The sequence below is a fragment of the Vicugna pacos genome, chromosome 5, assembly GCF_048564905.1.
Source record: "Vicugna pacos chromosome 5, VicPac4, whole genome shotgun sequence".
Classification (NCBI taxonomy): Eukaryota; Metazoa; Chordata; class Mammalia; order Artiodactyla; family Camelidae; genus Vicugna; species Vicugna pacos.
Genome location: NC_132991.1, coordinates 84,707,206 through 84,734,733, shown reverse-complemented (window position 1 = coordinate 84,734,733; position 27,528 = coordinate 84,707,206). Strand labels below are relative to the sequence as shown.

The window sequence follows — 27,528 nt, the reverse complement described above, 5'->3', positions numbered from 1 at the left end:
CCTAACTGAGCATTCTGCTAGATGCTTCTGTGAAAGCCACTTTACTGGGGTCGGAGCGGCCACACCTTAGAGCAAAACAACGCTCCAAACTTCCTGCAGCACGCTGCACTCCCAGGAGCCCAGAAACCAAAGAAAACATTTTTACTTTGACTCTCCGAGAGTTAACACTGGAAGGATTAGCTTGACAGAAAGATCTCGACATTGAACATCCTACTGGGGATTTCATACTTTCCTCATTTGTAAGCAAAATCTATTTTCCACGAGATATTTTTAGTGCAAGCATCCCCTGCTGTCCTATTCTCTTACAGTATACCATTAGATCTTGAGGCCATTCCAAACAGGTCACGTGACTTCTAAGCATCTCTCCGGTTCCCTCCTAAGTGACTAGTCTCGCAGGAGTCAGGGAACACTAGACTCTTAACTACCGAGGACCTCAAAGTCCTTCCTGAAGCCTTGAATCCTTACTGATAGGCTGTGAAACTGCTTTACAGCCGCTTTCTCTAAGAGATCAGCTTGGCGGAGCTCGCTTACTGACCTCAGTAATAGAGATATTTTCAGCCCTGCAAGCCGCCTGTGTAAATATAAAAATGTATTAGGCTGCAAAACTGCATGTGTGGGAACAGAACAACCCTGCTATTGAAAGGAAATCACAGGGGGAGCACTGGTGTCGCTCACATGGGTTTGGTTAATGCGTGCATACTTTTGATAAATTGTTTTGATTCAGCGACTCCACGTTTCGGATGAGCCAGTTTGATTGCTGGAACTTATGAGCTGTGAAAAGTAAAACCCCAGTCATTTCGGTGGCTAGCAAAATTTCCTTCAGAAAGTGTTTATGTCTTTTTAAAAAAATCAATAATTTTCACTCTTTCTATGACACTCATTTGCCTTGGAAAAAATATTAGGGTGAAGTCAGTTTCTAAGTGGTTTAATGTATAAAAGAGTTATTTATTTGAGTGTCTGAGGGGGAAAGATACATTTATTCCAACCTCTGAAACCAGAATTGAAGAGAGTCATTGTCATGAACAGGAAACATGCTCTCGCAATGAACTGAGAAATGCTCTCTGGGCGAAATGCTCTCCTGTTCCTGAGTGTGTTCAGTTTCAGTGGATCAGATCTTTCCCATCTCTGCATCCAAGCTATTTGGCGGCGATCAGATGATCAGAGCTCAAGGAAGTGATTGGAGAGCGAGCTGGCTGCAGCTGCAATGTAGGCTGTTTTCAGGGACAAGGAGCCACTGTTTTTCAAACATAGCATCAACATAGAAGTTATTTCGTAGGCTCCAGGATGCAGCGATGGGCTGCACTGCCAGCATTGTTCTGCTTCAAGCTTTTCGTTCTGTGGTCCAGAGGAGCTGTCCACACATTTGTAGACGACGCCAGGAGGAACCATCCCATGAAATTTTGCCTCTGGAAAGTGACGATGAAATGAGTAGACCCAGAACCCTCATCGTAATGGTATGCTGTCTGTGGCAAAAACAGCCTCCGTTGATTGCACTGTTATTATAGAAATGAGGTTGCAATTTGGGGTTTGGGTTTTCAGCTTTAGGTAAAGCAATGTGTGACCTAGTGTTTACTACTGTGCTTTACTGTTTGGGGAGAATCTTTCAAAACTATTTCATGTATCATTCAAAGAGCTAGTTTTCTTTCTCTTAGGCCTCTCATGAAAATGTGCAGTTTATCGGTCTGTTGGAAATGCTTTGCTACCTAACATTTTGTATGCTGATATTAACTTTTTGTGAAGAAACATAGAGCAAATTGGGAAGTTTGGCTTAATTAAGTGGATTGGATTTTATAACTCTAATTTGAAGCTAGAGCCCAAATAGCTATTTTTGTATCACATGTAACCAATCAAGTTGTGTTGATGTTGGTGGTTAGATCTTTAACTTCAGAATATTTGAGGCTTCTATTTCTGACTGCAGCGGAAATGCCTTTCCAAAATGCTTAACTTAGGCATAAAATCAGAATAAAGTTTTTGAGAATATTGTGGAATGCGTGGTGTTTTAATTAGCGAGCTGTTTCTTGCCACTTGTCAAAGTACATTTTTGTCTGTGCTTTAATTATAATAGACAGTGTTACTCCTTCTTTGCATATCTGTTTGATCAGCAAGAAGGCGGCAGAGGGTAGAATCTTTCCTTACTTTAGGTTCCAGGAGAGATCTGCTTAGTCACTGAAATCTCATATTGGGGTGGAGGTGGTGTGTAAAGTTTCCAAAACCAGGGAGGCACTGAAGTTTGCATGGTTTCAGCAAAATCGACTTTTTTCTCTTAGATTTCAGTGTTCAGTTATTGAGCATGTAGTAAATAATGAATGATAAATACCTGTTACACTGAAAGTTTTTAAATGAAAGTCATTTGGCTTGGGCTGTGCCTCTGAGTGATAGAACACGACGCTGTAACGTTCTACACCAGCTTCTCTAACACGTCACTATTTGATTTTCAGAAGCCGATACTGTTTTTCAACTATTGGGCTATGATCATCTCTAAGAGGAAACAGTAGGAATAATTTCTACTCATTACTCCCATAAATTTTCGCAAATTAAATTTAAAAGGATTTTGAGACATTGGTGTCTAAGTGTGTAACTCTGGTTAATAACAGTAACACATTCTGTAGCTATGTGTATCACTTGTGCCACCTCAGTCATTAAAACAGTCATGTTTTTCTAATTTTACTAACTAAATTTTGCAGCTAGAAATTTGCAAAAAAAAAGTATTTCAAAGTAGCTGAGACATAAAAATAATAATTCACTTAATAACAATACCCTGTTTTTTCAAAGATCCTTTTAATTCATTTGATACCTTTACTGACATTAAATGAGGTGATGATGAATTTACTGAAGAGGAAAACAGGGTTCGGAAAGATCAAATACCTGGTTCCCATCACACAGCTGCTAAATGCCAGAGCCTCAGATCTCCTGTAGATCAACAATTCCAAAAGCCAATATACTCTGTTTTTCACTCTGTTTATATTTCTAAAGAAATAATGATAAACCTGATAAAACTGAATTTTTATAAGACATCTAATAGAAATCTTGGACCACTCAGAGCAAATTACGCTCAGACAAAGTTATCATGCATCTTGAAAGTTTCTTCTGGGCCACTTGAAATTTCACATATTCCACAACTATTTATTGATGACCCATTAGGGGGACCAAGTACTGTTCTAGGTACCTGGAATCCATCAATGAATGAACCCATCAAAGATCCCTGCCCTACATCGCAAAGTTTCACGGTCATAGTGTATTTTGCAAATCTTGTTATGGAAATACTGCATTAGTGTGCTGATGCTTTGTGTACAAATTTAAGTCAATGAAAGTATTCCCTATTTTCCAAGACAGTGGTTTGAAAACTGTAATGTGTTTGAGAATCACCTAGGAGTTCTTAACAATACAAATCCTTGGGCTCCTGGCCCCAGTGCCTCTACATCAGAAGGTCTAAAGTGGCACCCAGGAATCTGCACTGGTAGCAAGCACCCCCCAGTGATTCTGATGCGGGAGCACCGTGGATGACACTCTGAGAAACATCACTCTGGAAACTGATCACCTAAACCCTTCACCTCTCACCCTCCTTTAACCTCATCTTCTCACTCTGGCTATAAGCTTCTGAACAAACTGATTTTTTTATCCTCTTACTTTCCCATCAATCATTAGTCACCAAGTTTTGTATACTGATTGTGTGTGTGTGTATGTATGTATGTGTGTGTGTGTTTCTAAGATCACAGACTCTTGAGCCAGGCTGGAGTCCTGACTTCACCCCGTATCGGCTGTGTGACCTTCTGCATGCTGTTTAACAACTCTGTGCCTCTCTTCCTCATCTGTAGGAGAGGTAACACTTCCCGCAACCCAGAGCTGTTACGAGGGTTTAATGAGATAAAGAATGTGTAAGTGCTTGGAATCATGTCGAGGCATATTGGAAAGATTATCAATAGGAAGGATCGGGGACATCCTAACTGAAAAAGTGACATATGAGGAAGAGACTCGAGGGAGATGAGGGCATGAGTGAGTCAAGCCACTCTCTGTGGGGAAAGATCTCAGGCAGAGGGACCAGCCAGGGTGGAAATCCATGATATGGGAAGAAGCGTGGGGTGTTTGCAGACCAGTGAGGAAGCCAGTGTGGCTGAGTGAGCTGAGGAGGAGGTAACGGAGGGAGATGTCATGGAGGTAACGGAGGGAGATGTCATGGAGGTAACAGGGGAGAGATCAGGGAGGCTTGGCAGGCTTGGCCTTCTTCCCAAGTGAGAAGGGAAAGTGTCGGCGGGAAAAGACACAGAAGCTGAGAGCACAGGCAGCAGAGTGTCAAGGCTGATCCTGTGCATGCTGCTCACCAGCTGTGTGATCATGACTTGTCCTCGCCGATGAAACAGAGTCACAGCGCCTGCCCTGCAAGGTTATTGTGAGGATTCAGTCAATACTTGCAAAGAGCTTAGAACAGTACCTGGTGGGGAGTAAGTGCTGTGTTAACTCTGGGCTTGTTGATCTGGGTGGCCTGGAGCAGGGGAGTGACAGGAAGTATGGCTGCAGAGGGTTGAAGCCGGAGACCATTAATCGGGAAGCTATTGCCATGAGCCCAGCAAGAGACCTGAATGCGCGTTGTTGAAGCTGGGAGGAGTGGTTGGATTCACATAGATTTTAAAAGTAGGACCCATAGGATTTGCTTACAAATTAAATATAAAGACTGAGAGGAAGAGGGGGATGAGGAATGAATGTATGATATTTTGGGTTTTTTGTTTGTTTGTTTGATTGGTTGGTTGGTTGGTTTTTGGGTTGAATAACCAGAGGACTGGGTTGCCATTCAGAAGGGAAGACTGCAAGAGATTTGGCAAGTGAATCTAAGTTCACTGTAAGACACGTTAAGCTTGAAATACCTATTAGGTCTACACGTGGAGATCTTAAATAGGAAATTGGATATATAGGTCTGAGTTCCAAGGAACAGTCTGCAGAAGAGATATAATGCCTGGCACAGTATAAATACCAATTAAGTGACTGACAAATGAATAAATGATCTCTCATCTAATTTCCTATAATATTTACAGTGTGTCAGTCCATTTGTAGTTAATCATATCTTTATCTATTTCATTGAACTTCTAATTGCTTATTTACTTTATTGTTCATACATTTTCCTTTTCATACATTTTTCTTATCTCACTGGTAGATGAAAAACCCCACGTAGGCAGAAACTAAGCCCGTTTTATGCCCCATTGGTGCCCAGCACAATTACTTTTATGGACTAAAAGCTGAGTATCACTGATGATTTGAAATTTTGAAGCAATTGTCACTGATGTGAAAAACTCCGTCGATAAGGCTGCCTTTTTAATTCAGTTCCTTGTGAACTGAAATGTCCAGGGGTAAGTTAAGAATGGAGAAAGCTGCTACAATAAGTACGAGGGTTTGAATGTTGATATTCTTTAAAAGGCTTTGACACTCAAGACCTCGTTATGCCCAAGACTCTCATCGCGGTGGTCCAGTTCTGAGTCGTCATGCAGAGATCAGCTTTGGGCTGGTATTCACTATAGTTTGGCTGCTTAGTCCAAAGTGGAGAGGCATGGTAAACATCAAAATAAATCATTGTAAGGCCCTTGGCCTTTACAAGGGACATAAGAATCCTAACATCTGAGACTATTATAATGGCCTATTGCAATGTAATCAAGTTTACCAGGGAAAAAAAGAAGAAATTCCTTCAAAGTTCTAATTTATCTGTCACTCAGAAATGTTTGCTCTGATGGGAGAATTAACAGAAACCTTTTTATGAATTCTTTTTTCTTACATCTTTTATAGCATATTTTGTTGAAGGCCTCAGACAGGGGTTAATGTAGGTCTGCGGTTTTCTGGGGAATGTCTATACTTCTGATGTTCATTTACTAATCGCCAACCCTGGAAGTTGGCTTCCGTTTTAAGGCCTATTTCCTCTTCCCTCCAAAAAAAAGAGTATTTCTCCTTTTGCACGGTGGGGTAGAGATGAAACAAGAAGATGTCAAGAAACAAGTGCTAGTCAGACGGCTTCTCTCTCTCTCCCTATATGACCAACTCCCACGCATGATGCAAGGGTCTCAACTCAAATGCAAAACGTTTTTATATCTACGAGCATTCTGGGGTGTCTCTGAAACAGTAGAAACCATAAAGTTTAAATGTGCGATTGCCAAGGATCTGGTGTCTATAGCATCCCAAACGTGGTTTTGTCTTTAATTTTGGTTGAAGACAGAGGAAAATAAAATAGCCTAACTTGTGGTGAGTTGGCGAGGTGAACTCTCCCCTGTGAGTCAAGGATGTGCACTTACAGGATGAGCATTTCCTAGCCCGGGAACTTCAGTTGCTGCCCGGAGCCCTGCATGACAGGTCACACTCTTTGGTGGTTTTCAGGTCTGGGGCTCTGATGAACCGTGTGCCAGTCCCGCCCTCAGTCTATTTTCGTATGCCCTGTGAGCTCACAGTGGTTTACACAATTTTAAAGTTTTGTAAAACAAAACAAAAAAGGAATAAAAAGAAGGCTATACAACAGAGACCATATATGGCCCACAAAGGCTAAAATATTTACAGTCTGGCCCTTTATAGGAAAAGTTTGCCCACCCTGTTCTGGTCAATGATGTGGGTTCAATCAGCAAGGGATTTTTTTTTTTAACTTTGATTTTTAGTGTTTTTGCTTTATGTCTAACTAGATACAAAAGAACTTGGGTTTTTCCTGGGGGCCTTTTGTTTATCTGAAGGTCAGAGAACTGTTGCGATTCAATGATGAATTTTAGATTTGGAGTCAGAAGGCGCAGTGTCAGAGTCTCAAGCCTGCCACTTAAAAGCCCGTGTGACCCAGACACGTTGCTTCGTTTGTCCGGGTTTGTTAAATGGGGACTGCTGTCTGTGCTGCCTGTTGGAAGCACTAGAATGTTTATATTTATGAAATCACTTTGTAAATGAGTGAGCGTTTTGCAGGGGCGAAGTCTTGCAGGGAGGGGGCTGACGTATCTGCTGTAGGTCACTGTGCCGATGAGAGCTCAACATCCACTGGGTGACTCGTCCGTGATATCAGGAGATTACACTAGGGTTTTATGGTATTTGTTCCATATCTACCCCAAATGGGTGGTACAGTGAGCGTGGCCAGAAGAGAGGGTCCACGAGGGTGTTGTCCAGTTTCTGCTTGATTAGCTTTTTGACTTTCAACAGATCTCCACATTTGTGTCCCCTCCTGTTGAATAGGCATAATAATTCTTCCTTCCCGGTCAAGTTCTCTGAGAACCTGGAATCAGGAAGGAAGCTAATTGAAGGAAATGAGTTATTTATGAAAACAATAATGCCGTATCTTTGGAGCATACATTTGTTTACATTCATGTCCTACAAATAAGATCAGGACTGGAGAGAAATATACTGTGGGAACTACTTCAAAGGAAATAAAATGATCTCTCATCTTACTCTACAGTAAATATTATAATTTAATATAACTTTATTACCAAAGGGATTTTTAACATGTCTTGCCCAGTTTCAGCTTTATACATGTGGAGGAAATGACTTCCAAACATTCTAAATCCTGAGTTAATGCTCTTATTTCGTTTCAGTGAGGTTGAATTTTGAAGATGCTGATGTAAGATTCCCCTGGGAAGGGAAGCTTGTGTAATGGAGTGTGATTTAAAATGGTTTGCCATAGATGGGTGTAATGTGGAGCTTAAAAGCACAGGGAATCTTTGGCAGTGATGTTTTTCCTTGTGAACTGAATTTGAGCTGAATCCCAAAGCCACAGAAAATGGACAAATGAATTGAATGGCTTCTCCATGGGTAGGAGAATTAATTGAATGTAATCAAGGCTTAGTAATTAGCAACACAAATCTTTGAAGCAAAGGCTTACTAAATTCAGACTTACATCTGGTATCATCTTGTCCAGATAATCGTGCATCTTTCTGGTTCTCCAACAAGGAACAGAGGAAAAATACACAAAATCTAAAATGTTTTAAATTTGAAACCACCACAGTGCTAAAGAAAAGCAGAAAATCAGGGGTACAGGAGTATCCAGAAGCTTACACCAAAAATGATTAGCAAATTCAACTATAGATAGATATAAATAGATATTTATATCATATATATATGATAAAATATATAGAAGATTATGCTCTTAATAGGTATAACTGTTTTGGGGGAGGCCATACTGTGAAGATTAGAAAAAAAATTATTACAAATAGAAATACATAGTTATATGGCTAGAAAAAGTGAAGGCTCAACAAATAAGTGGTAACAAAAAGTACCTTAACTTTTTTAAATGATCAATTAAAGAAAAAGCCTGGTTATGCTTGGTTTTGTTTTGTTTTGTGTCTTTGCTCTCTAGAAGAGTAGATTTAAGGCTTATCCGCAAGTTCCAGGCTTCATTTCAACGAAATCTTGTGTAATCCATGCAATGCAGCTGAAGATGAAATTCATCTTTTAGCAAAACGAATATGAACAGAGTATTTTTGTCATGCTTCAACAAACTTCTTCTGGATAGTTGTTTTATTCTCTCATATTTTCTTTTCATGGAGCTGATGGACTTTAGGGGCTAAAGTTTAGGATTTTTGAAATTAATTTCCTGTAATCTACTTTATTTTGCTGGAATGCATTCTCTTCCTTAAGAGCGTGTCCAGCAAGTTCAGTATGTGTCAAATGAATTTGGATTGTTAATTATCTAAACATGGGAAATTCAGGAGACCACAGAGAGTGAACTGCACCTTGTCTTTGACAGGCACAGATGGCAATAGACAGCCACTGCCTTGGTCTCACGGAGCTTAAAGTTGGGTGGCAGAGACAGAAAGGACTCCAAGCAGTGTAAAATTGTAATCATAAGTGCTTCAAATGAGAGTTAGTTACATTCTACTTTAAAACTTAATCCTTTGGGCATCCAACCTCATCCACGCAGCCAAAAAAAGCTTCCTCGAAGAAAGTGCCAATGAAGCTGAGACCTGGAGAGTGAGGAGATGCTAAGGAGAGAGAGGAGATGCCATGTGCCAGTTCTAACTTTTGTTGCAGTGAATTAAGAACCTTTAGTTCACAGCCTTATTCTATCTTCAAAGCCAGCAGCATAGTATCATCAAACATCTCCGACTCTGATCCCTGACATTCCTACCTCCTCTTTCACTTACAAAGGACCCTGGTGATTATATTGGCTCCACCTGGACAATCCAGGTTACTTTCCCCTTGTCAAAGTCGACTGATTAGCAACCTTAGTTTCATCCGTAGCCTTACCTCTCCACTTGCCATGTAAACAACATATTCATAGGTTCTGGGGCTTGGGATGTGGACATCTTTTGGAGGCTATTACCTGCCTACTATATTATTTCATAGAGTTATTTTAAGAATTCAATGAGTGGATACAAGCAAAGGACCTATAATGTACCCAGAGCTTGGAAAGAACTAAGTTTTAGCTATTATGATTGCTTCCATTGTTTTGTTGGAACTAAGAGAAAGCTCACAAATTTAATACACTTTGAAGAGTTATTTTAGGAAAAAGAATTGAACGGCTACAAGGAAATTTAATTTGTGCTTCACAGAATGTGGGAAAATGGAAATTCAAGGTTAGCTGATTTACAGGAGCACTGTAACACTTACCAAATAGATTATTTAAAGAACACCTACGTTTGTTAGAGATTCTTTTCTGTGTTATCCATCAATTGACACTTTTCTGAAATTTAACTTTTAGTTTCTTTTTGTTTTCCTTTTATCATTTATAAAGGGACATTGTATCATTTGAGTTCTCCATCCACTGGAAAGTTAAAAATGATAAGGAATAAAGAAAAAACATATAAAATCTTAGAAGAACTATTTAGGATTTAAAATCACCACAGTAATCATGAAAAGTAGAAAATCAGGTGAGAGAGGGAATTAAAAAAAGACAATACATCTTAAGTTCAGTAGGGACAATTGAAGTTATTAGCTTAGAGATGAATAATAGACTGTATCTTGTCATTTTAAAGTGATTTCATTGTTTTCTGATGTGAGTAGGTTTTTAAAATTATAGATCGATAACCATTAAGAAACTTAAGAATTCAAAATTATGGCCTCTAGATTCTTCTACAAAATGATAATGAAAAGCTTGATGAATGAATGAATGTAAGCCATATCTTACAGGTCATAAAAGTAGGAGTCTGTGAGGTGAAAAGAAAATAGGGGTTCTTTTGGTAAATTGTCAGTGTCCCTGCCATTCCTTGGTCCCTCTGTGTTATCAGTGGTCTTCTTGGCTTTAGTGCACTTTATGAGAGCAGATTGAATATCCCACAGAATGTCTTCAAATTCTGCTTTATGAGTCAGATAATGTAAAGATGGAAATCGTGTCCACAAAATAATAGCTCTTTAGTGAATACTTTCAGCTATTTGTCAAGCACTTTGCTAAGAACTTTACAATTATGTTCTCCTGTTGCCACAACAACCACTGGAGGAAATTATTTTTATTTCCATATCACTGAGGGAAAAATTAAAGCATTTAAGAATACCTCTGCCCAATTGAAATATAATGTGAGCCACATAATTCTAAATTTCCTAGGAGCCATATTTTAAGGAGTAAAAAAAGTACATGAAATTAATAATACATTTTGTTTAACCCATTATATCCAAACTCATTATTCTGGCATATAATCAGTATATAATAATTAATGAAATATTTTACATTCTTGTTTTTATACCAAGTTGTCAAAATCCAGTGTGTATTTCTACTTATAACACATTCCAATGGTGATGCTAAATATCACAAATACTTTGTTCAATATTTAGATTTCATAAAATTTACAGTTGAAGAGTAAATTCACATATCCAAGTTGTTTCAAGACTAAACTTTTCTGGTATCTGAATAGAGTACTAGTTTTTATAGTTAAACCAAAATTAAGATGAACTAAAATAAAAAATTCAGTTCCTCAGTCACACTGACCACATTTCAGTAGCCACATATAGCTCACAGCAGCTGCACTGGACAGCGTGGGTGTGGTGGTTCTCCAACTTGCCCACTGTCACCCATTAGGTAGGACTTGAACTGGGGTTTGAACCCGGACCCATTGCTTGTAGCCACGGTGCCACACACACTCTCTCTCTCTCTCTCTCCATGCCCCACCTCGGAAACACCACGGAGCAGTGAGCAGCATGAGACCGACTTTACCTGTGCTTTCTGTGTTGTCTTCCCATGGGTGTTTGTTTCTCTCAATTAAATAAAACTAAACACTAAAAAATAAGTCAGTTAATTTCTTTAAAGTGTGTAGGAAGGGGGCAGGGGAATCCAGAGTATCTCTTAATATGAAGATTTGGAGTGAATTAAAAATTTGTCTTTTTTCACCTGTCCTTAGTAAATTTTTCTAAGGTGCATAAATATCCTTATTGAGTTAGCAAATGAGTCAAAAATAAATTAATTGATTAAAAATAAATTTTAATGGGGGAAGGTATAGCTCAAGTGGTAATGCACATGCTTAGCATGCATGAGGTCCTGGGTTCAATCCCCAGTACTTCCTCTAAAAATAAACAAACCTAATTACCTCCCCCACCCCCACCAAAATAAAATAATTAAATAGTGCAATAATAAATAAATAAAGTACTTTTTTAAATAATAAAATAAATTTAAAAAATTGAAAAGCCTATCCAGGCTAGAGCTGGAGTCAGTAACACCCCCAGTGTGGCCCCTGTTAAGTCTGTAACTGCCACCTTCCCTGTGGCCCAGACACGCCCTCCTTTTCCACTCCACCCACTGCCCTCAGGCCACCCTCCTCCCTTCTCTTGTTCTTATGCAGCCATGCCCACCCTGCCGACTCCACCCACTCCTCGTCTGCTGCCTGGCCACACCCACCTTTCCCACTGCTTGGTCCTCCCCTCTGTCCCTGCTGACTCAGGTCTGGGATCTCTTGCCAGGGCATTCTTCCATGTGTCCAGCGTGGGAAGCTGCTTAGTGCTTTTCTTAAAAATTCAGGGTTTTCCACACAGATTAACAACATGTATTAATTGGGGATAGTAGAATCCAGTTGCCTCATTTGAAAGGTGAAACTCCGAGCCAGAAAAGTAAATTGGCGTATCTGCAGCTTTCATAAGAGTTGGGGGCAGAACAACGACATTTGCACAGGTCTCAAAATTATGGTCTCAAAAAATTTTTAACTACATACTTTTCCTCTTTCAATCCAGAGATAATGGGCCAGGGTATGTGCAGTTTCAGGTGAAACCACATGGATGCTAACTACAAAATAGTAATAATGTCAGTAGCATAGCAAATTGTACCCAGTTTCTCATTATTTTAGAAGAATAAGTATATACAGGGTTGGAAACCAATTTTGTCATTCAATAAGTAAGGGTCTCTTGCTCCAAACTATTCTCTTAACTTTTCTTTAAGGATTAAATACAAAGAAAATGAGTTCCAGTTAATCTGTAGAGTAAACCAGTAAGCTGAGCAGATATTGCAGGATATGGCATCTGCTTGTCTTAACACGGGTCTCACGGCTCCCATGGGTCGCCTGGCAGAGAGAGCAGAGAAATAAAAGGCCACTCCCTGTCTTGTAATCTCTTCATATTGAAGAGTTTACAGAGTTCTACTTTGGGAACAGAAGTGTATCTCTGGTACCTTCTAGAACTCTGAATCCCAAAACACTGTGCTGTAACAGAAACAGAATTAGATAATGACAAAACTTGGGTTTTGGTGTCAGACTCGCACCATTTGAAAAGTATGGGATTGTGGGAGAATTCCTTGCATTCTTTGACTCTCAGTATCCTGGTTGGCAGCATGGTAATGGCTCTGCACAGTGCTGTCAACCATCTAAATGAAAACTGAGGGAAACCACGTAGCACAGTACCTCTGTTCCCTTAGAGAGTGTGCCTCTTTTTCATCTGTAAAATGAGGAAAATGCCTGCTGCTCACCCCCATCACCATTAAGGTGATGACTTCTGTGAGTGAAATATACACTGTTTTTGTGTTCATTGCAAAGGAGACATTTTACTGTGCCTGACTGTTCACTTCTCTACCAGATGAGGAAACCAGAATGTTAAGAGACTTAGCAAGTAAACAAGAGTTATTCAAACAGGGGGCTCAGTGAAAAAGCCAGTGAACCAAATGACATTCCCCAGACGAATGCCATTAGAAGAGAAATAAGTGGACCAAAAGCTAGGGATCAGGATCAAGGACAAGGCGATGCAGACGAAGAAGAGACTCCTTTTACCCTCAACCCTCTGCCTCTGTTTGGTTACAGTTTGTACAAGTAGATCTTTGTGCTTGTTTGTGTCTGTGGCTCTGTTTGTTCTGCAGTCAAAGGAATTTTCCAATCTTTTGCCTGGTTATTTAGCCTTGTTATCACCATACACGCACAGTTAATTTACACGTGTGCATGCGGTGTAGTATACAGCTGGATATGGACTCATCTATGACAGTACATCCATTAGTCTGGTAACCAGAGTTTTAAATGGAGCCCTGTGTGCATGTAAAATATTATCTACTACCGTATTTAGCCTAAATGGACTGAATCTGTTATTTTAGAACCATGTGAGGATAAAGCCAATGAAGACATTTTAGAGACAGAATTCATAAATCTTAACAGATACTTTCATTTAATCTCTTGCCTTCTAGCAATAAATGTCAGTTTATCGCTATTTTACAAAGACTACCAGATGTGCACTACCAAACGGGTTTATCAGTCCCAAATAGATCAAAAGAAGTAGTTGCTGAAGACCACGTAGTTAGCGGGGACTTGGGACTAGGGGCTGATGGGCTGTGGGAGAATGGAATCGAGCCCCAGGGGCCCACACCTTGCACAGCAAAGCCCTTTCTAGCAGAGAAGGGCTCACTGAGTCTTGGAACCTGCCCTGCCTTGGATTATTTTGTGCTTTGACTCATATTTCTTGTGGTTTAACGAATCCAAATTTAAACTATTCTTAGTTCCTAGAGGTTATTTTCTGATGCTCTTTCTTTAAATACCACGTGGGAATTATTTCAGTCAGTAAAACTAGACCTATCATTTTCTGTTGGCTTTGTCCTTGCCATTTTTGTGTCTCACATGCTCGATTTCCCAGTGAATGCTCCCTTTTAGATGCATGATCGTGGTCATAATTTAACCTTGTGTTGGTTTCCCGGTGGTTCTCTGTCTTCAAGTGCAAAGGTACAGATGTGGACGAACACATTCAAATTCAACGAGTGGTTTCTACTCAGATGTTTCCCCTAAATGTACAATGAATAGTTACTAGAAAACTGCAGTTTCAGAAGAGTGAGACCCAGGACAGAGTAAACTATATCAGGTTTTCTCTCCTTGTTTTTTTTTTTCAGTTGTACAAGATGTATATACCACGTGAACCAGGTAAATAACACGTATCGGGGTAAAATTAAAAAATGAACCTGTTTGGGGGATTTTACTCAAACCTCTCACATCCCTGAAAATAATCATTATTAACACCTGCATGTATGTAGTTTTCTTTTTTTTACAAAATCGATGTGACTTTTAGTATGTGGCTCACCAAGAGATCTTTTTAATCACAAAGTTAATTAAACATGATCATGACCCAGGACATGTGGACACAGAGCCAGTTTTTGGTTTAATTTCTTAAGATAATTTAATGAGGAAGCCTCTTACCGTCATTGATTATAATCTACTTTCTTTCATAGTCATCAAATAAAATGGCAACTCCAGATTCTTGATTATAAAATAATACTTGAGGTATAACCTACCCATTGCCCAGCCACTGGGCAAACACTGAATTTCTTATTATGTAGATCATCAAGCCTTCTCCATCCTGGACAAGAGGGAAAGAGAGATGGAACATTGTCCATTTAATCCCGGTGTGGTCCATGCCCAGTGGGCAGGGTCATTTCATGATCTCTTTTTTTTTCTTCCTTTTCTTTTTTTTATAGCACCTACAACATTTTAGACCTAAGGGGTTTCCAGAGATGTGTATAATGCCGGCCTCTTTCATTTCAGACATGGTTAAACATGAGCCTCTATTTTTTTTTACCTGAATATCTACTTCAGGATGAAATATTTAACTTTATAACCATGAGCTTGCTAGCCCTGAAGAGTTTATCCATGCTTGTTCACAGCCTCAATAAAACATAATTGGCCATAAACCCAGCAAGTGTTATGGACTGGTTCCAAAGAAACTTGCTATATAGTGCAATATACTCTTTGTCACACTTAGCCTTTTTCTATATCTTTAGAGTGGGAGTCATTCTGCTTTGTCTCTGGAATGCCGTGTGATAACCACTCAGATTTAATGACTGTGTGATCAGCTTTATATATCACTTGTCAAAGGGTGTAGCCTTATCGACGTCCAGAGTAGGAAATAAACACTGAAGACTTCTAGAAAATAGGGTTAAAGCAACCATTTCTTTTCTGTTGTCCTGGGAATTACATTATAGTTGCAGAAAAGTCGAAATTCAGTTTTAGAGAAATCTTAGCAGGGCATGTGTTAGTTATTTTGTATATTCAAAACAACGTGTGCATTCTAGTGCAAAAAAGGCCATGATTTTCAAAGTAGCCTGTGTTATAGCCTAGTGCAAATAAGCCACGCTCTTTATCAAATAGGGTTATCATTCTAAAGTGAGCGTAAGGTACAGAGCTAGAGCCGTGACCGGGGCACCAGCCATAGGGTGAGCACTTTGTTTGCCAAATATCCGAAGGCATCAGGGAGTCTGTTGTGCCCACGTGCGTTTTTACAGGGCAATGTTAATCAATTAGCTCCATCCTGCTATAGATAGTAAGCAATTACATTCACTGGGAGCCACAGTGGCATGATTAATAATACATTCTAATTTCCCAAAGTAGCATTTCACTCGGCATTTAAACATGGCTCTTTGAAAAGTATGAGTTTTTTGGTATATAAGAAACATGGTTGGAGTGAAATTTATTCCTCTGAAAATAATCCTCTAAAAAGGAAAATATGATAAAGTTTTCTGTGATGCTTTCTCACTCTTCCTGTGTATATGAGTACAATTCAGGTTTCTCCTTAGAGTGTTTTCAGATAAATTCTTAAGAGATAGAGCTGTCAGCTTCAGAGTTACATGTGCTGTATGGGAGTTTTAGGGAAGCCACGTAAATTCTTAATAATTATGGAGCACCTGCTGTATTAGAGTTCCAAGATGAAGCTCTCTCAGGTTTAAAAAGGTAATTAAGCCACAGGCTCTGTGTCTAAGAAGATGCCTCCAGAAGAAGGCATTTGGCTGGTAATTGTGAATACCATCTAAAGGGAAGGAAGGTAATGACCACTAGAGAAGCCCAAGGAAAGTGCTGTGAGGTTTCAACAGAGGGATAAGGAAGCAGAAGTCCATCCTTGAAGGGCTGGATTGGGGGCTATATACAGACTCATACCGGGAGGTGAGGGCAGAGAAGTAAGTTACAGACCGGTCTTGTGTCTGAACTTTGACCTTGCCGTGGAAGGGTGATAAGCAATGCCTGTTGTGGGGCAGGCAGTCAGCAAACATTTACAGAATACTTCCTGCATTCCAGGCTCTGACCCAACTCCTGCACCGCCTGAAACTTGGGCCCTTTCAAAATTCTGACTTGATCTCCTTAAACTTGGCACATGCTGTGAAGTTAAAGCACTTGTCATTGACTACGTCCTTCATTCCATGAATTTAAAAGGTTGAATGATTATTTGGGGGAAAATGCACATCGTCAGTTCCTGAAGAGAGCTGTTTTTTAAAATCAACCTAATCATTACTAATATTTTTCAAGCAATTAAAAAGCTGATTAATAAGGATTCTCATCTTCTACCATAAGAGGGTCTCTTTTATCTGATGTAGTGATATTGACATAACCCACCAAAGAGAAGCATTTTTGCTGTGAGCATCCACATGAGAAGTAATTTGGCCGTGTAAGTGGGCAGTGCTGCCCTATGTCTCTACCTTTCACAATTCTGCATTCTTCCTTTTCCTAGCCTTGTGTCCATAAAGCATGAGTTCTTATTAGATTGATAATCCCTTCTAAAGAAGAAGAGGAGAAGAAAAATATATATATAATGAAGGGAAGGGAGTTCTGCTTTTTTTGGAGGGCATATTGCTAAAGGAAAAGTGTAAACCTTATTAATTTGTTGATGATATTCAAGACTGGTAATCACATTTTCTTAGAAATAGTTAAAGGCCAAGATTTAACCCTGTGGAATAATTGTGGTTTTATTCCTGGTCCCTTGGCTCCTGCACTTCTTTAAGCCCTTAAGAAGGAATTATTGGTGAATCAGTTGGTATCTATTTCAAACAGCTTTGGTTTAAAGACCAAGCTGTATTAAAGAATCATTTGCATTTAGAAAACGAGTGACATTAAATTTTGACTGGGTATCGAATGGCTTTTATTTTTATAGCAGCTAATCATTTAAAGAGTTTTTAAATTCACTTTAAATTCTATGGCATATTCTTTTATAAAATCCGTTTAAACACAGAGGGTCTTCTAAATTTCACCACAAGAGGGAAGTTCCCACAAGAGGCGTAATGTGTTCTAACCCTCTGCATCCTGCATTGTAGTCCGTCTCTCAGATAGAGAATTTTAAATAGATATTTTGAAAATGTAATATGTAGAAAATGGCTCTTTGGATATCAGACCAAATTACAGAAGCGTGAGTATTTCAGACCAAATAATCTCTTACGTCCCTGACGCTCATCTGGTGGGATCTCACACCAACCACAGACACATCTCAAGTGCCTCCTTCCCTCCTTGAACTTTTCCATCCTACTTTGCTCTGCTCTGCAATGGATATGAATATTATATTATCCCTCTGCACTTATCTGCATATTAAACCCTGCTTCCCAGGCATTATGAAACAAAGAGGTTTCGAATGAAGGTACTTCAGATATCTTCCAGAGCCAAATAGTCCTTCCCTGAGTTAACCCACAAAGGAGTGACTATGCTCCCTACCTGTAAGACCAACTTTATTAAATTTTATAGTAGAAGGATTAAATCCAAGCCTGGGAAGTTGCTAATTGTCCATTGCTAATGATATGTCAAAATAACTTGGGGACAATGGGCTGGAACCTGCACTGGACAATTTCAGAAACTCACTATAATTGACTTTCCCCCTTCTCAGTCCCTTGTATCATTATCGCTGTTGTTTTTGAGCTACAAATTTCCCATTCTACGTTCCACTAACTCAGAATGTTCAATTTCTTGTCTTTCACGGTTTGAGCAAAGCTGGGAGCAATGCCAGGTTCCTATTGACAGCCTTCACCTTTTCCATGATTCTATTTTTTTCATACTTTTTTTTTTTAACAGCGGGCAGAATTTGGTTTACAGTCCAAATGACTATTGGAACAGTGAGGCTAAGCAATCGGCGTTTGTCATTTAATACAAAAGATGTCAGCAAAAAAAAAAGTCTTGACATCACATTTGGATTACACTCCTAGGACAATTTAAAGTCGTATAGCTTAGTGCTGAGAACAGAGAGGCCAGAAAGGTACACCACTGGGAGACTGGATAGAGGCAGAGAGGGTGATTCACTGGCTGACCTCAGCCATCCTGGCAAGGAAACCATGTCTGTAGAAACAGCGGAATAGCCGAAAAAATGGCATTGGTGCTTTGGACGAGGATTTCTGGGATAAATCCATTACAAGGTGATCTCTTCTGGGATCAGTATGGGGAAATGTCAATACAGCTGACTTGTTGCTGGAGACTATGAGGTTGGGCAGAATCAGCTCTTGATCATCTTTCAGAGTGTAAGCAAATTACAACCATAGTATATCTGGAAAGAGAACCATGAAGCCATTAAATTATTTCAGAGGCTCATGTGGTCTTTCGTCATGACTTACATGATTACCAACACAGGGCCCAATACGAAGAAAGGAGAATAATATTCTCTTAGTTTTCCAAGGATAAATGTAGAGAATAAATAAGAACGTTCATTAAGCTTTCATAGCTGCACTCTCAGAACATAATAGAGTTTTAGAGCTATCGGGTGTTTTCAAGATTATTTATAATCTGTTGTCCTTATTTTACGGAACAAGGAAAATGATCAACTTAAGTGCTGAGTTTCTTGTTCAGATATGGGATATATTCCTTAAAATGTACGGTGGAAATAATTTTAAACTTACATATAAATAATTTAGTATCATGATAACCGTTCATATCAAAGTTATCTTTCTTTCATTGTTAATATGAAATTACTACTTAAAAATGTTTGCTTCCTCTTTAAAATAAATATTGTTATCACTTCTTTGAGGTTTTGTTTAGTGCTGTGTTCCCATCACTTACATGAAGAGATGTTGGACCATGCCATTAATTGCCACGCCAATTTCTCCCTTGAGCTGACTGCTCTAGAATAGTTTTTATCTTGAAAAGCTAAAGAAGAAATTTAGTGCACTGTAATGCTTTCTACAGCTTAATCAATGCCAGAAATATGCTCTTGTTCCATACATTCAAGGAAGGGGTGTTCTGGCGGGAATGTTAGAACCAAAACACGATTTTAGTACTACATTCAAGATATTGGTGCGTTATTCCCCTATGGGGAGTTCTTAGAAGTGAATAAGGGATATGGTATACACCTGGATGAACTACAAATATACTGGCAGTAGGGATCTTTAGGCTTGTTGTTTAATGTAGAGGGAGCAAGTTAGGCTTAGAGCAGATTCCTAGTTATAATAGTTTTACTAAAAATCATAATCTTAAATGTGACTTGAAGTCAAAGGTTCCAAACTCAAATGCCTACAGGCCTTACAGGGAACAAGTGAATCAGGCTGGATGGGGAGACATGTGGGAGTGGTGGGGAGCAGAGCAAACTAAAGCACCCACAGCCCATCCAAGGGGTATGGCTACTGCTCCACTTGGGCAATTTCTCCAATATCAGAAGGGAGTGTTAGTCTGATCAGATCTTGAACTTTCCAAGAGAAGCAAATAACCAGGGTTTTTATGTAAAATCTCTTCATTTTTAAATGCTGGCAACTAATTCAAATATTTTGAAACACTATTGGCAGGCAAACACGATTATGGGACCAAGTTGAGTCATACGCTGCCTGATTGTCATTCTCTTGAAAATTTTTACGAGTTTCACTTTAATTCACGGTTCCGACTTCAAGGAGCCAGCGAGAACACTGCCTGTAATATATTGCAATATGTGTGACTGGTATGAATGGAAAATGATCTTGATGTTAATGTCCATGTAGGGCTGGAGATTATATTTTGACTTCAAGACATTGTGCCCTCTAACTCCTAATTCAGAAAGATTTCCACAGGTATAATTGAATAATAACAAGTCAGGCTGTCCTTTCTTGACTGTAAAACAATAAGAGGGGAATGTGGTAATAAATATCTGACACTTAATGTAATTTTTAACAACATAGTGCAAGTAGAAGATGTGGATCCTAATGCATCAAATGCAACAAATCCTTTTAAAAATCTGTTTACAAACCAGACTAGAGATAGCACCAACTGTTGAAGGGAAGAGGCGGAGGGCGGGGCTGGAGGGAGGATTCAGATGTCCCATATTTTCACCTTAACTGGGTCGTGAATTACTCTCCATGCTGACACCAGTGCTTATTCAGAGCCTAGTACACAGCCATGAAAATCTGCCGCTGCCTCATCCTGTTAGACTGAGATTTCACAGAGGCTCAGTAAACTCAGAGCCATGTACCTAGATAGATGTTACCTTTTGTCCAGTTTAAGCAAATTGTTTTAAATGTTTATTTAAGTTATGTGTTTCTTTCATGGGCACAAGTATCTTGATTACATGGCTGTGAGCAGTCACTGCTGAGGGAAATAGGCAACTGGGCTGGTGCTCACTCCGGGGAAGGAAGAGAGCCCAAACTGGAAATGGTGCAGAAGCCTTACCCTGAAGCAACCAGCCACCATGTCACTGTCTCTTCGTTTTAGCACCAGTGCAACCCAGCAGCTACCCTCATTTAGACCATCCTGATTCCTCATGGAAATTCCTGCCATTTCTCTCTACCCTGGAAAAGGTGCCCCTGTCATCATCGTTTTCCCAGATGCTTTAAATCCTACCTCACGTGTGCTGGATGCAGAGACCATTTCCCAGGCTACGTGACACAGAATAATAAGTACTCTGTAAGAAAATGCTTCTGTGCAAAAATCAGAGTGGGAAATATTGCCTAGTACACACTCCTTGAGAAATTCACATTGCACTTTTTTTTTTTTTTTTTAGTTTTTATTGAAGTGTACTTGATTTACAATGTTAGTTTCAGGTGTACAGCAAAGTGATTCAGTTATGCATATACATACATATATATTTTTTATTTTTCCTTTTCAGATTATTTTCCATTATATGTTATTACAAGAAAATGAGTCTAGTTCCCTGTGCTGTACAGTAGGTCCTTGTTGTTTACCTGTTTTATACACAGTCACGTTACGTGTTTCAAACCTCTGAGAGCTCTTCAGTGAGGAGGCCAGTTTAGCTTTGTTCCATCCACTGTTTCTCAAGTTCATTTGACATTGACTATCTTCTGTCTGGGACACTGGCCCATGCACCTTGAAGTTCTAGAGCACAGCTTGGGAAATGCTAATATGGGCAAAAGGAACACTGTTTAAGGCTTCTGAGCTGGGGAATGACAGGGTCAAACCTGGCAGTAGACGGGAAGATGGCTGCAATGAGATGCTGATTAAGAGAACATGGGTAATCACTAGACTTGATGATGGGCTGGTTATGCAGAGGGCGGATAAGGGAAACAGACAAGGAGTATCGGGTCTCCAGTTTTATCACCTATGAAATGGTGTTCTCTGGGTGATGATAAGGTCGGATGAAACAGTATTTGGAAGGAAAGACAATGAGCTTTTCGTTGGTTTGTTTGGGTTTGAGCACTTAACAGACTATTTTGGGGGAAAAAAAAGATGTTTTTCTCTGTGTAATTTTTTTTCAGGCTTTCTAGTGCAAACCTCCCATTACACCAAGTGCCGGATCATCGGCCTCTCAGCTCTGTGAAGGCAAAGAAGTTATTTCATTTTTCTGATTTTCCTAAATACTTAGCACAATATCTGCACCCATTTTCAGAGTAAATAAATGGTTGCAAAAACTATATGGTTACAAACAGGAAATGGCTTTAGCTAAATCAAGGGCAATAAAGAGCGAAGGCGGGAGGTAGCCCCTCAGGCAGAGGCAGACTCACCAGAAGGCCCTCGCAAGCTCGGGAAGGCGGAGGATCCCCCGGGGCTGTCATGTGCAGATCTGGGCGGTCTTTGGTGTCAGTCATGGCTTCCTGTCATTCTTCTCAAGGCTCAAGAGAAAAGAGTCTTTCTACTCCAGGTGTGGTCAGGGCCCTTGTTGGACGTGCTCTGGAAGATGAGGGGCTGGAGAAGATGTCCCCATCAGAAGATCAAAGACTATCAGTAAGACGAGTGGGTGTGAAAACAAAGCGAAAATTCTTTTCAATCCTCCGTTTACGGACCATATTAAGGACCACGTCATCTCGTGAGTTGGCTATTTGCTTCTGAAATGAAATCTAGCTGGAAACGGAGCGAGGCACAGGTAGTGTTTTGGGGTGTACTGTATGGACTTGGGGTGCAGACAGAGGCGGTCTGACTACACGTTGTCTTTCTTTTCCAGTTGGCATTGACGTTAAAATAAAGCAGACACAAAGCTTTATTTTCTCAGCCCAGTCTTAGAGTATCTGAAAATGGAAAAGGCTTTTCCTTTTCCTCGAAGAGGTCCAGAGAGATTTACTGCTTTGCCCAAGGCTGCTCAGATCATCAGGGAGTGGACTGATTTTTGACTGCCAGCCTCCTGACCACTATCTGATGCTCTTCTCAGTCTGAACACAGATGCACTCCACCCAGAAGGGAAAAAGAAACGACGTCCCAGTGGCAGTCTCCACTCAGTGGTTTTGGGCACAGACAGATAAGAAGTGAACACAAATTCGCAACTGTTTTCTGAGACTGTAACCCTGAATGCCAACGAAAGCAAGCGGGAGGCCAGTTTTAAATGCTGCCAGAGATCTTATGATGCAATCTAGGGCACGGGCCTCCCAATCTGTGACACCCTTGCACACCGGAGCAAGGTCAGATTAAATATCTCCTTGTCAGTGTACTTTAATACCTAACTGTGGCCTTGGAAAGTTCTAAAAAGAAGGAAAAGAAAGAAAAAAAGAAAGTGCAGTGCCCTTTTCTCCTGGTCACAACACCAAACTGGTAATTACAGTGTTGGTATTTGTCACATGCCAGTAAAGGACCCAGCACAGTTCAGACATAAAGACAGGACTGTTTCTTGCTCTGGCAATTGACAGTCTTAGGCAGAAAAGTAACCATGAAAAGAGGAAAAAGAAGCATATGATATTGGTTAAATCTTGGCTTTCTTAACTTTCCTGGCATCGGGGTCTTTTGTGCGGGATGAAGGGAGAGGACAGGAAATGGGATCATTGGAAGCCTTTGCAGTTTGTGCACAGTGGGAATTTGAAAATGAACCTATCCATTTTTGAACTGTCCTTTCCTTTCCACTGCCACTTTCAGAGCAGCTAGTCCCTGCTTGTGCCCTTGCTCCCACCTCCTGGTGCTCAGGGCATGAACACCTGGGACCATCTGCACCCCTGAGTCCACACAGCCCAGCTTGAGACCACTCCTCAATGCAGCCCAACTGAGAGTTAACATCCAGCATGAAAATGAAATATGTATTTTATTATACTCCAAGCAGTGTGCTAAATATTCAGCAAATATTCTCGTATTAAGCCTCGCAGCACTCAGTGAGGCAGGTGCTGGGGTTCTCCTCATTTTACAGATGAAAAGCTCGAGTTCAGAGAGGTTAAGTAACTAGTCCAGAGACCCCCCCAGCAAGTAATTGGGAAGGCCAGGACTCCAGCACAGGGCGGCCGACTCCAGCACAGGGCTCTTGCCCACAGTGGCCAGGGCCACTCCCGGCTTCATCTTCCATGCCGTTAAAACGCCTGTTTTCATCTCCAACTTCTTGGGGCTTTGCCTTGGTGGCCGGCTTGCCTCTAGTGATGTATCAGGCTAAGTTACTGAAGATTTAATGGCTTTGGGCAGGCAAGTGATAGCCGGACTTTATTAGGGACATTCCAGAACTGAAAGAGGAACCCAGACGCATAGACTCATTCCGATAGTGGGATTTTGAGGCATATAGAGAAGTGACAGAGGGGACTGACTTGAAGGCCAGTGGCCCTGGGGTTCTTCCAAGCACGTGACTCTCAACTTAGCTTTCAAGAGGAGCTAATCCTGGTCTAAAGAGAGGTATCCACCATCTTCCAGGAGGTCTCTGGGCCTAAAAGCCACCAACAAAACAATACTGAGGCAGAATAATTTGCATGAGGATCTGCACCAGAGATTTTCAGATTTTTCCCCTCCTCCCCCCTCCCACCAGTGGACACTTGACAGTGTCTGAAGACATTGTTGGCTGGCACAGCAGGGAGACAGGGGGTGTTACTGGCATCTAGTGGGTGGGGCCAGCCAGGGATGCTGCTAAACACCTGCAACACACTAGGACAACCCCCTATAAAAAGGAATCATCTGGCTCCAAACGTCACTAGTGCTAAGTTAGAGAAAACCCGATTTAGCCAGTAACCGAGAGACCAGTATGACCAGGGTTACAGAAGTCCAAGCAGAGAAATGGCCAAGGAGGAGGAAATGAAGTAAAATTGAAGGATGGATGGGGCCCTTCAACGGCTGGTTACACTCCAGGGTTTTCTCCTCCGTCCCCCGAACATTTCGGGTGGCATAGCTGGTTAGTTAATTCTGCTTCTTGGAGTATACCTAAGAGAAAGAGAATATTTGATTTTATAAATAAGACCTCAAGTTAGTGACACAAAAATTTTTTGTGCTGGGAGTAGTGCCCCATTGGAAACTATTATATGATTTTTCTGGCTAAGAAAACTATTGGGTGAACCAGCTTCTGGTCCTTGTTTCTCTGGATGTGGTCTCTGTAGCATCTTCAAATGAATCACGAGGCTGTTTGGTACAGAGCCAGATTCTCGGACCTCCTGTCAGACCTACTGACTTCTTCGATGCATGCAGGAACCCGTGGTTTTAACAACCTTCCCATGAGATTCTTGCACACGTTGGAGAGTGCCTGCTTTGGGGGTTCTTATAAATTATAAAGGCTTCCTTCAAAGTCTTCCCATTATTATTCAGCCTGGACTCAGGTCTCCATGCCTGTGCGAAGTCCTCCTTGACCTCTACCTCGTGTTCTTTGTTCATAGTCTTCATTCGACACTTAGTTTCCGCCGTCTTGTATTTCTAGGGATGTTTTGTGTGTATCACGACCTCCGCACATGGACTGTGCGTGGGTGCTCCGTCTTAATCCTTTGCTACCCAGCACTGGATCAGGACCAAGACATGTTTGGCACAGAGTCAGAGCCTCTCGCACGTGTACCGAGTCTCATACACCAGGTTTTAGAGAGATACTGGTGCCCTTTTCAGAGCTAGCCAATCTTTATTTCCCTGTTGTTTTCGTCCTTTTGTCCACCTGGCGAGGTGCTGAACAGACAGCGAGAAGTCAGTTTGTCCTCTCACTGGGGACCCTGGTGAGCTACTGTGTGTGTCAAAAGGTCAAGAATTTACTGCAGTGCGCACAGCTAAAGAAAGAAAACCCAGCAATTAAGTCTCTGCAAAACACAAAGAAGCCTTTGATGGAAAAGTCAAGACTCTTCCATTATTCTCCAATTTCTACAATGCAAGGCATTAAACACTTAAATTAGACACTCAAAGTATTAGATTAGCTTCGCCTCCTCCCAGTAGAGGCCTTAAAGGATATGAATGCATCATGACATCATTAAAGAAATGTTCTGGGGGGCAGACTGGTCGCAGAAATTGCAGCTCGACTGTCAGATCCACTAGCAAACAGTCCTCGTGCTGAGCAGCTGGTTGCTTGCAGGCTCAAGGTTTGGCACTGACATGACAATTTGTTTCCCATCAAAATTGCTTAGGTAAGAATGCTTTATTGCTCTCCCTTGGTAAAGACAGAACAAGACTACCGCAAGGATAGAACATATGTGATGTTGATGTTATATAAATCAGCTAGTTTTTCCATTGGAGCTTCGTGTATTTGGAAAGACCTTGACTTCTCCATAAAACACGTGGTTTTCGGGGTAATTATTCAACATGGGCTGATATTTATATTGAAAGCAAGGTGATTAGCAATTGGAAAGACTACAGGAGGGCAATTTGGGGGCGCTTGTTTTATTTTAAAAGAAGTAACTCTGATCTGTAGTTAACTTTGCCAGCAGTGGGAGGCTGGCATGGGATCAAGCCAGCCAGCAGAGAGAATGCCTACGTCTCCAGGGGGAAATGTCTGTTGGGTGATGGTCTCAAGAAGATCAATGATAATGGTATTGATTCAGACCCTCAGCCCCCACTTGTGTGCCTTCACCTGATCGCTGGCGAGAGAAATTATCTGCCAAGACCCAGAATGCTTTCAGTCTTCTTTAAAAGACAGAGGATTAATAGTCCAGGGAAAAATACTTTGCTTTGGGGTTGATGATGCTTTTAGTGGAAAAAGAACATTATATTCTAGGTGAGGAATTAGCTGCACGACTTTTTAAAGAGCATTAACAACCCAGGGTGTGCTATTTGTATGAAACATACGCTTAGAAAATCACAGAGTAGCTGTGGTATGTTTGTTGTTGTCATGTTGTCAGGTTCGGGCCCTGAGTTTGGTGGCACGGGGGTGTGAGTTAAAGTGTGGTTTCCATAAGTATGAATTCTTGCTCCTTAGAGTTTCCCCATTTTGCACCAGCTCGAGCTAAAGCTGACTTCTTGAGGGTGGCTGGAAGCCTTTACCGTAAATCAGAAAAAACTTCAACATGGGTGATAAATTCCTAAATACTCATCAGGAAACTGAGAAAAGGGTAAAATTAAAATCAGTGTTCCTCACTTCCTAAATATTGTAAGATATTGGTAAGATATATGAGTATCTCTCAGCCTTAATATTTTTCTTGGTGGAATGCTGTGACCAGAGATAAAGTCCACGATTGAAAAGATTAAACTAAAACCCCTTCATCGATTGCTGTTGGATTCAAAGATGTGCTCACTAAACTGTAAGATGCGTTCTTGATCCCTCTCACTCCCATGAAATCCTGATTAAGTGGGAGTTCTCACCTCCTAAGACCTATTTAAGTTCAGTAATATAAACAAATATCACTACAACTTAATGCATGTTTGGAGGGCCGTGAATGGACTACTCTGTTATTTTAACACCGTAAAAATCATTTATGTTATGCACGTGCACACACACCCCCCCCAAACACACACATCACACACGCAGCACCCCCCCACACAACTGCAATCTGTTTCTATTTTTAGCCTGTCTGAGTTCTCCCTCAGTGCAGTCCATGCTGAACGACTCAATCTTCTGTGAAATTTCTAAATATTTCCCATTGAAACGAATGCTATTTGGATTTGAGGTTAGCAGACAGAAAAACTGCGATGTTCCACAGATGTTGCCCATGGAAAGCCCTACACTTAGAAACACGAGGTTTTGCTGTGTTCATTTCAACTCCCCTGAGATAGCTAGGGCTCTCTCATCAGTAACTCTGAGCCATTCAGTCTTGACCTTTGTCGTGGAAGTCGTGAGCCTGAGGACGGGGAGCTTAAAGAGCACTTCTGCCTGGGGCCGGCTCAGGAGGGACCACAGTGAGGGAGGAAGTGGCTGCTGCTGCTGGGCTTCTTTAAACAAGGTAGGCAGGGCGGAGCAGAACCTGGGGATAACCGTGGA

General features: G+C 40.8%; 1 protein-coding gene across 2 annotated transcripts in view; it reads left to right on the top strand.

Annotated features, from left to right (window-relative positions):
* DOCK10 (dedicator of cytokinesis 10) overlaps positions 1 to 27,528 on the top strand; it is a 242,080-nt gene that overhangs the window by 52,293 nt on the left and 162,259 nt on the right. Inside the window, exon 1 of one of the 2 annotated variants that reach the window (XM_006207934.4) lies at positions 1,234 to 1,454. The exons of the other annotated variant lie outside the window; for it this stretch is intronic. Coding sequence (XP_006207996.2) covers positions 1,293 to 1,454 — 162 coding nt within the window. The 5' untranslated portion in view covers positions 1,234 to 1,292. Of the gene's footprint in view, positions 1 to 1,233; positions 1,455 to 27,528 lie in introns of those variants that run through there. 2 annotated transcript variants of the gene reach the window in all.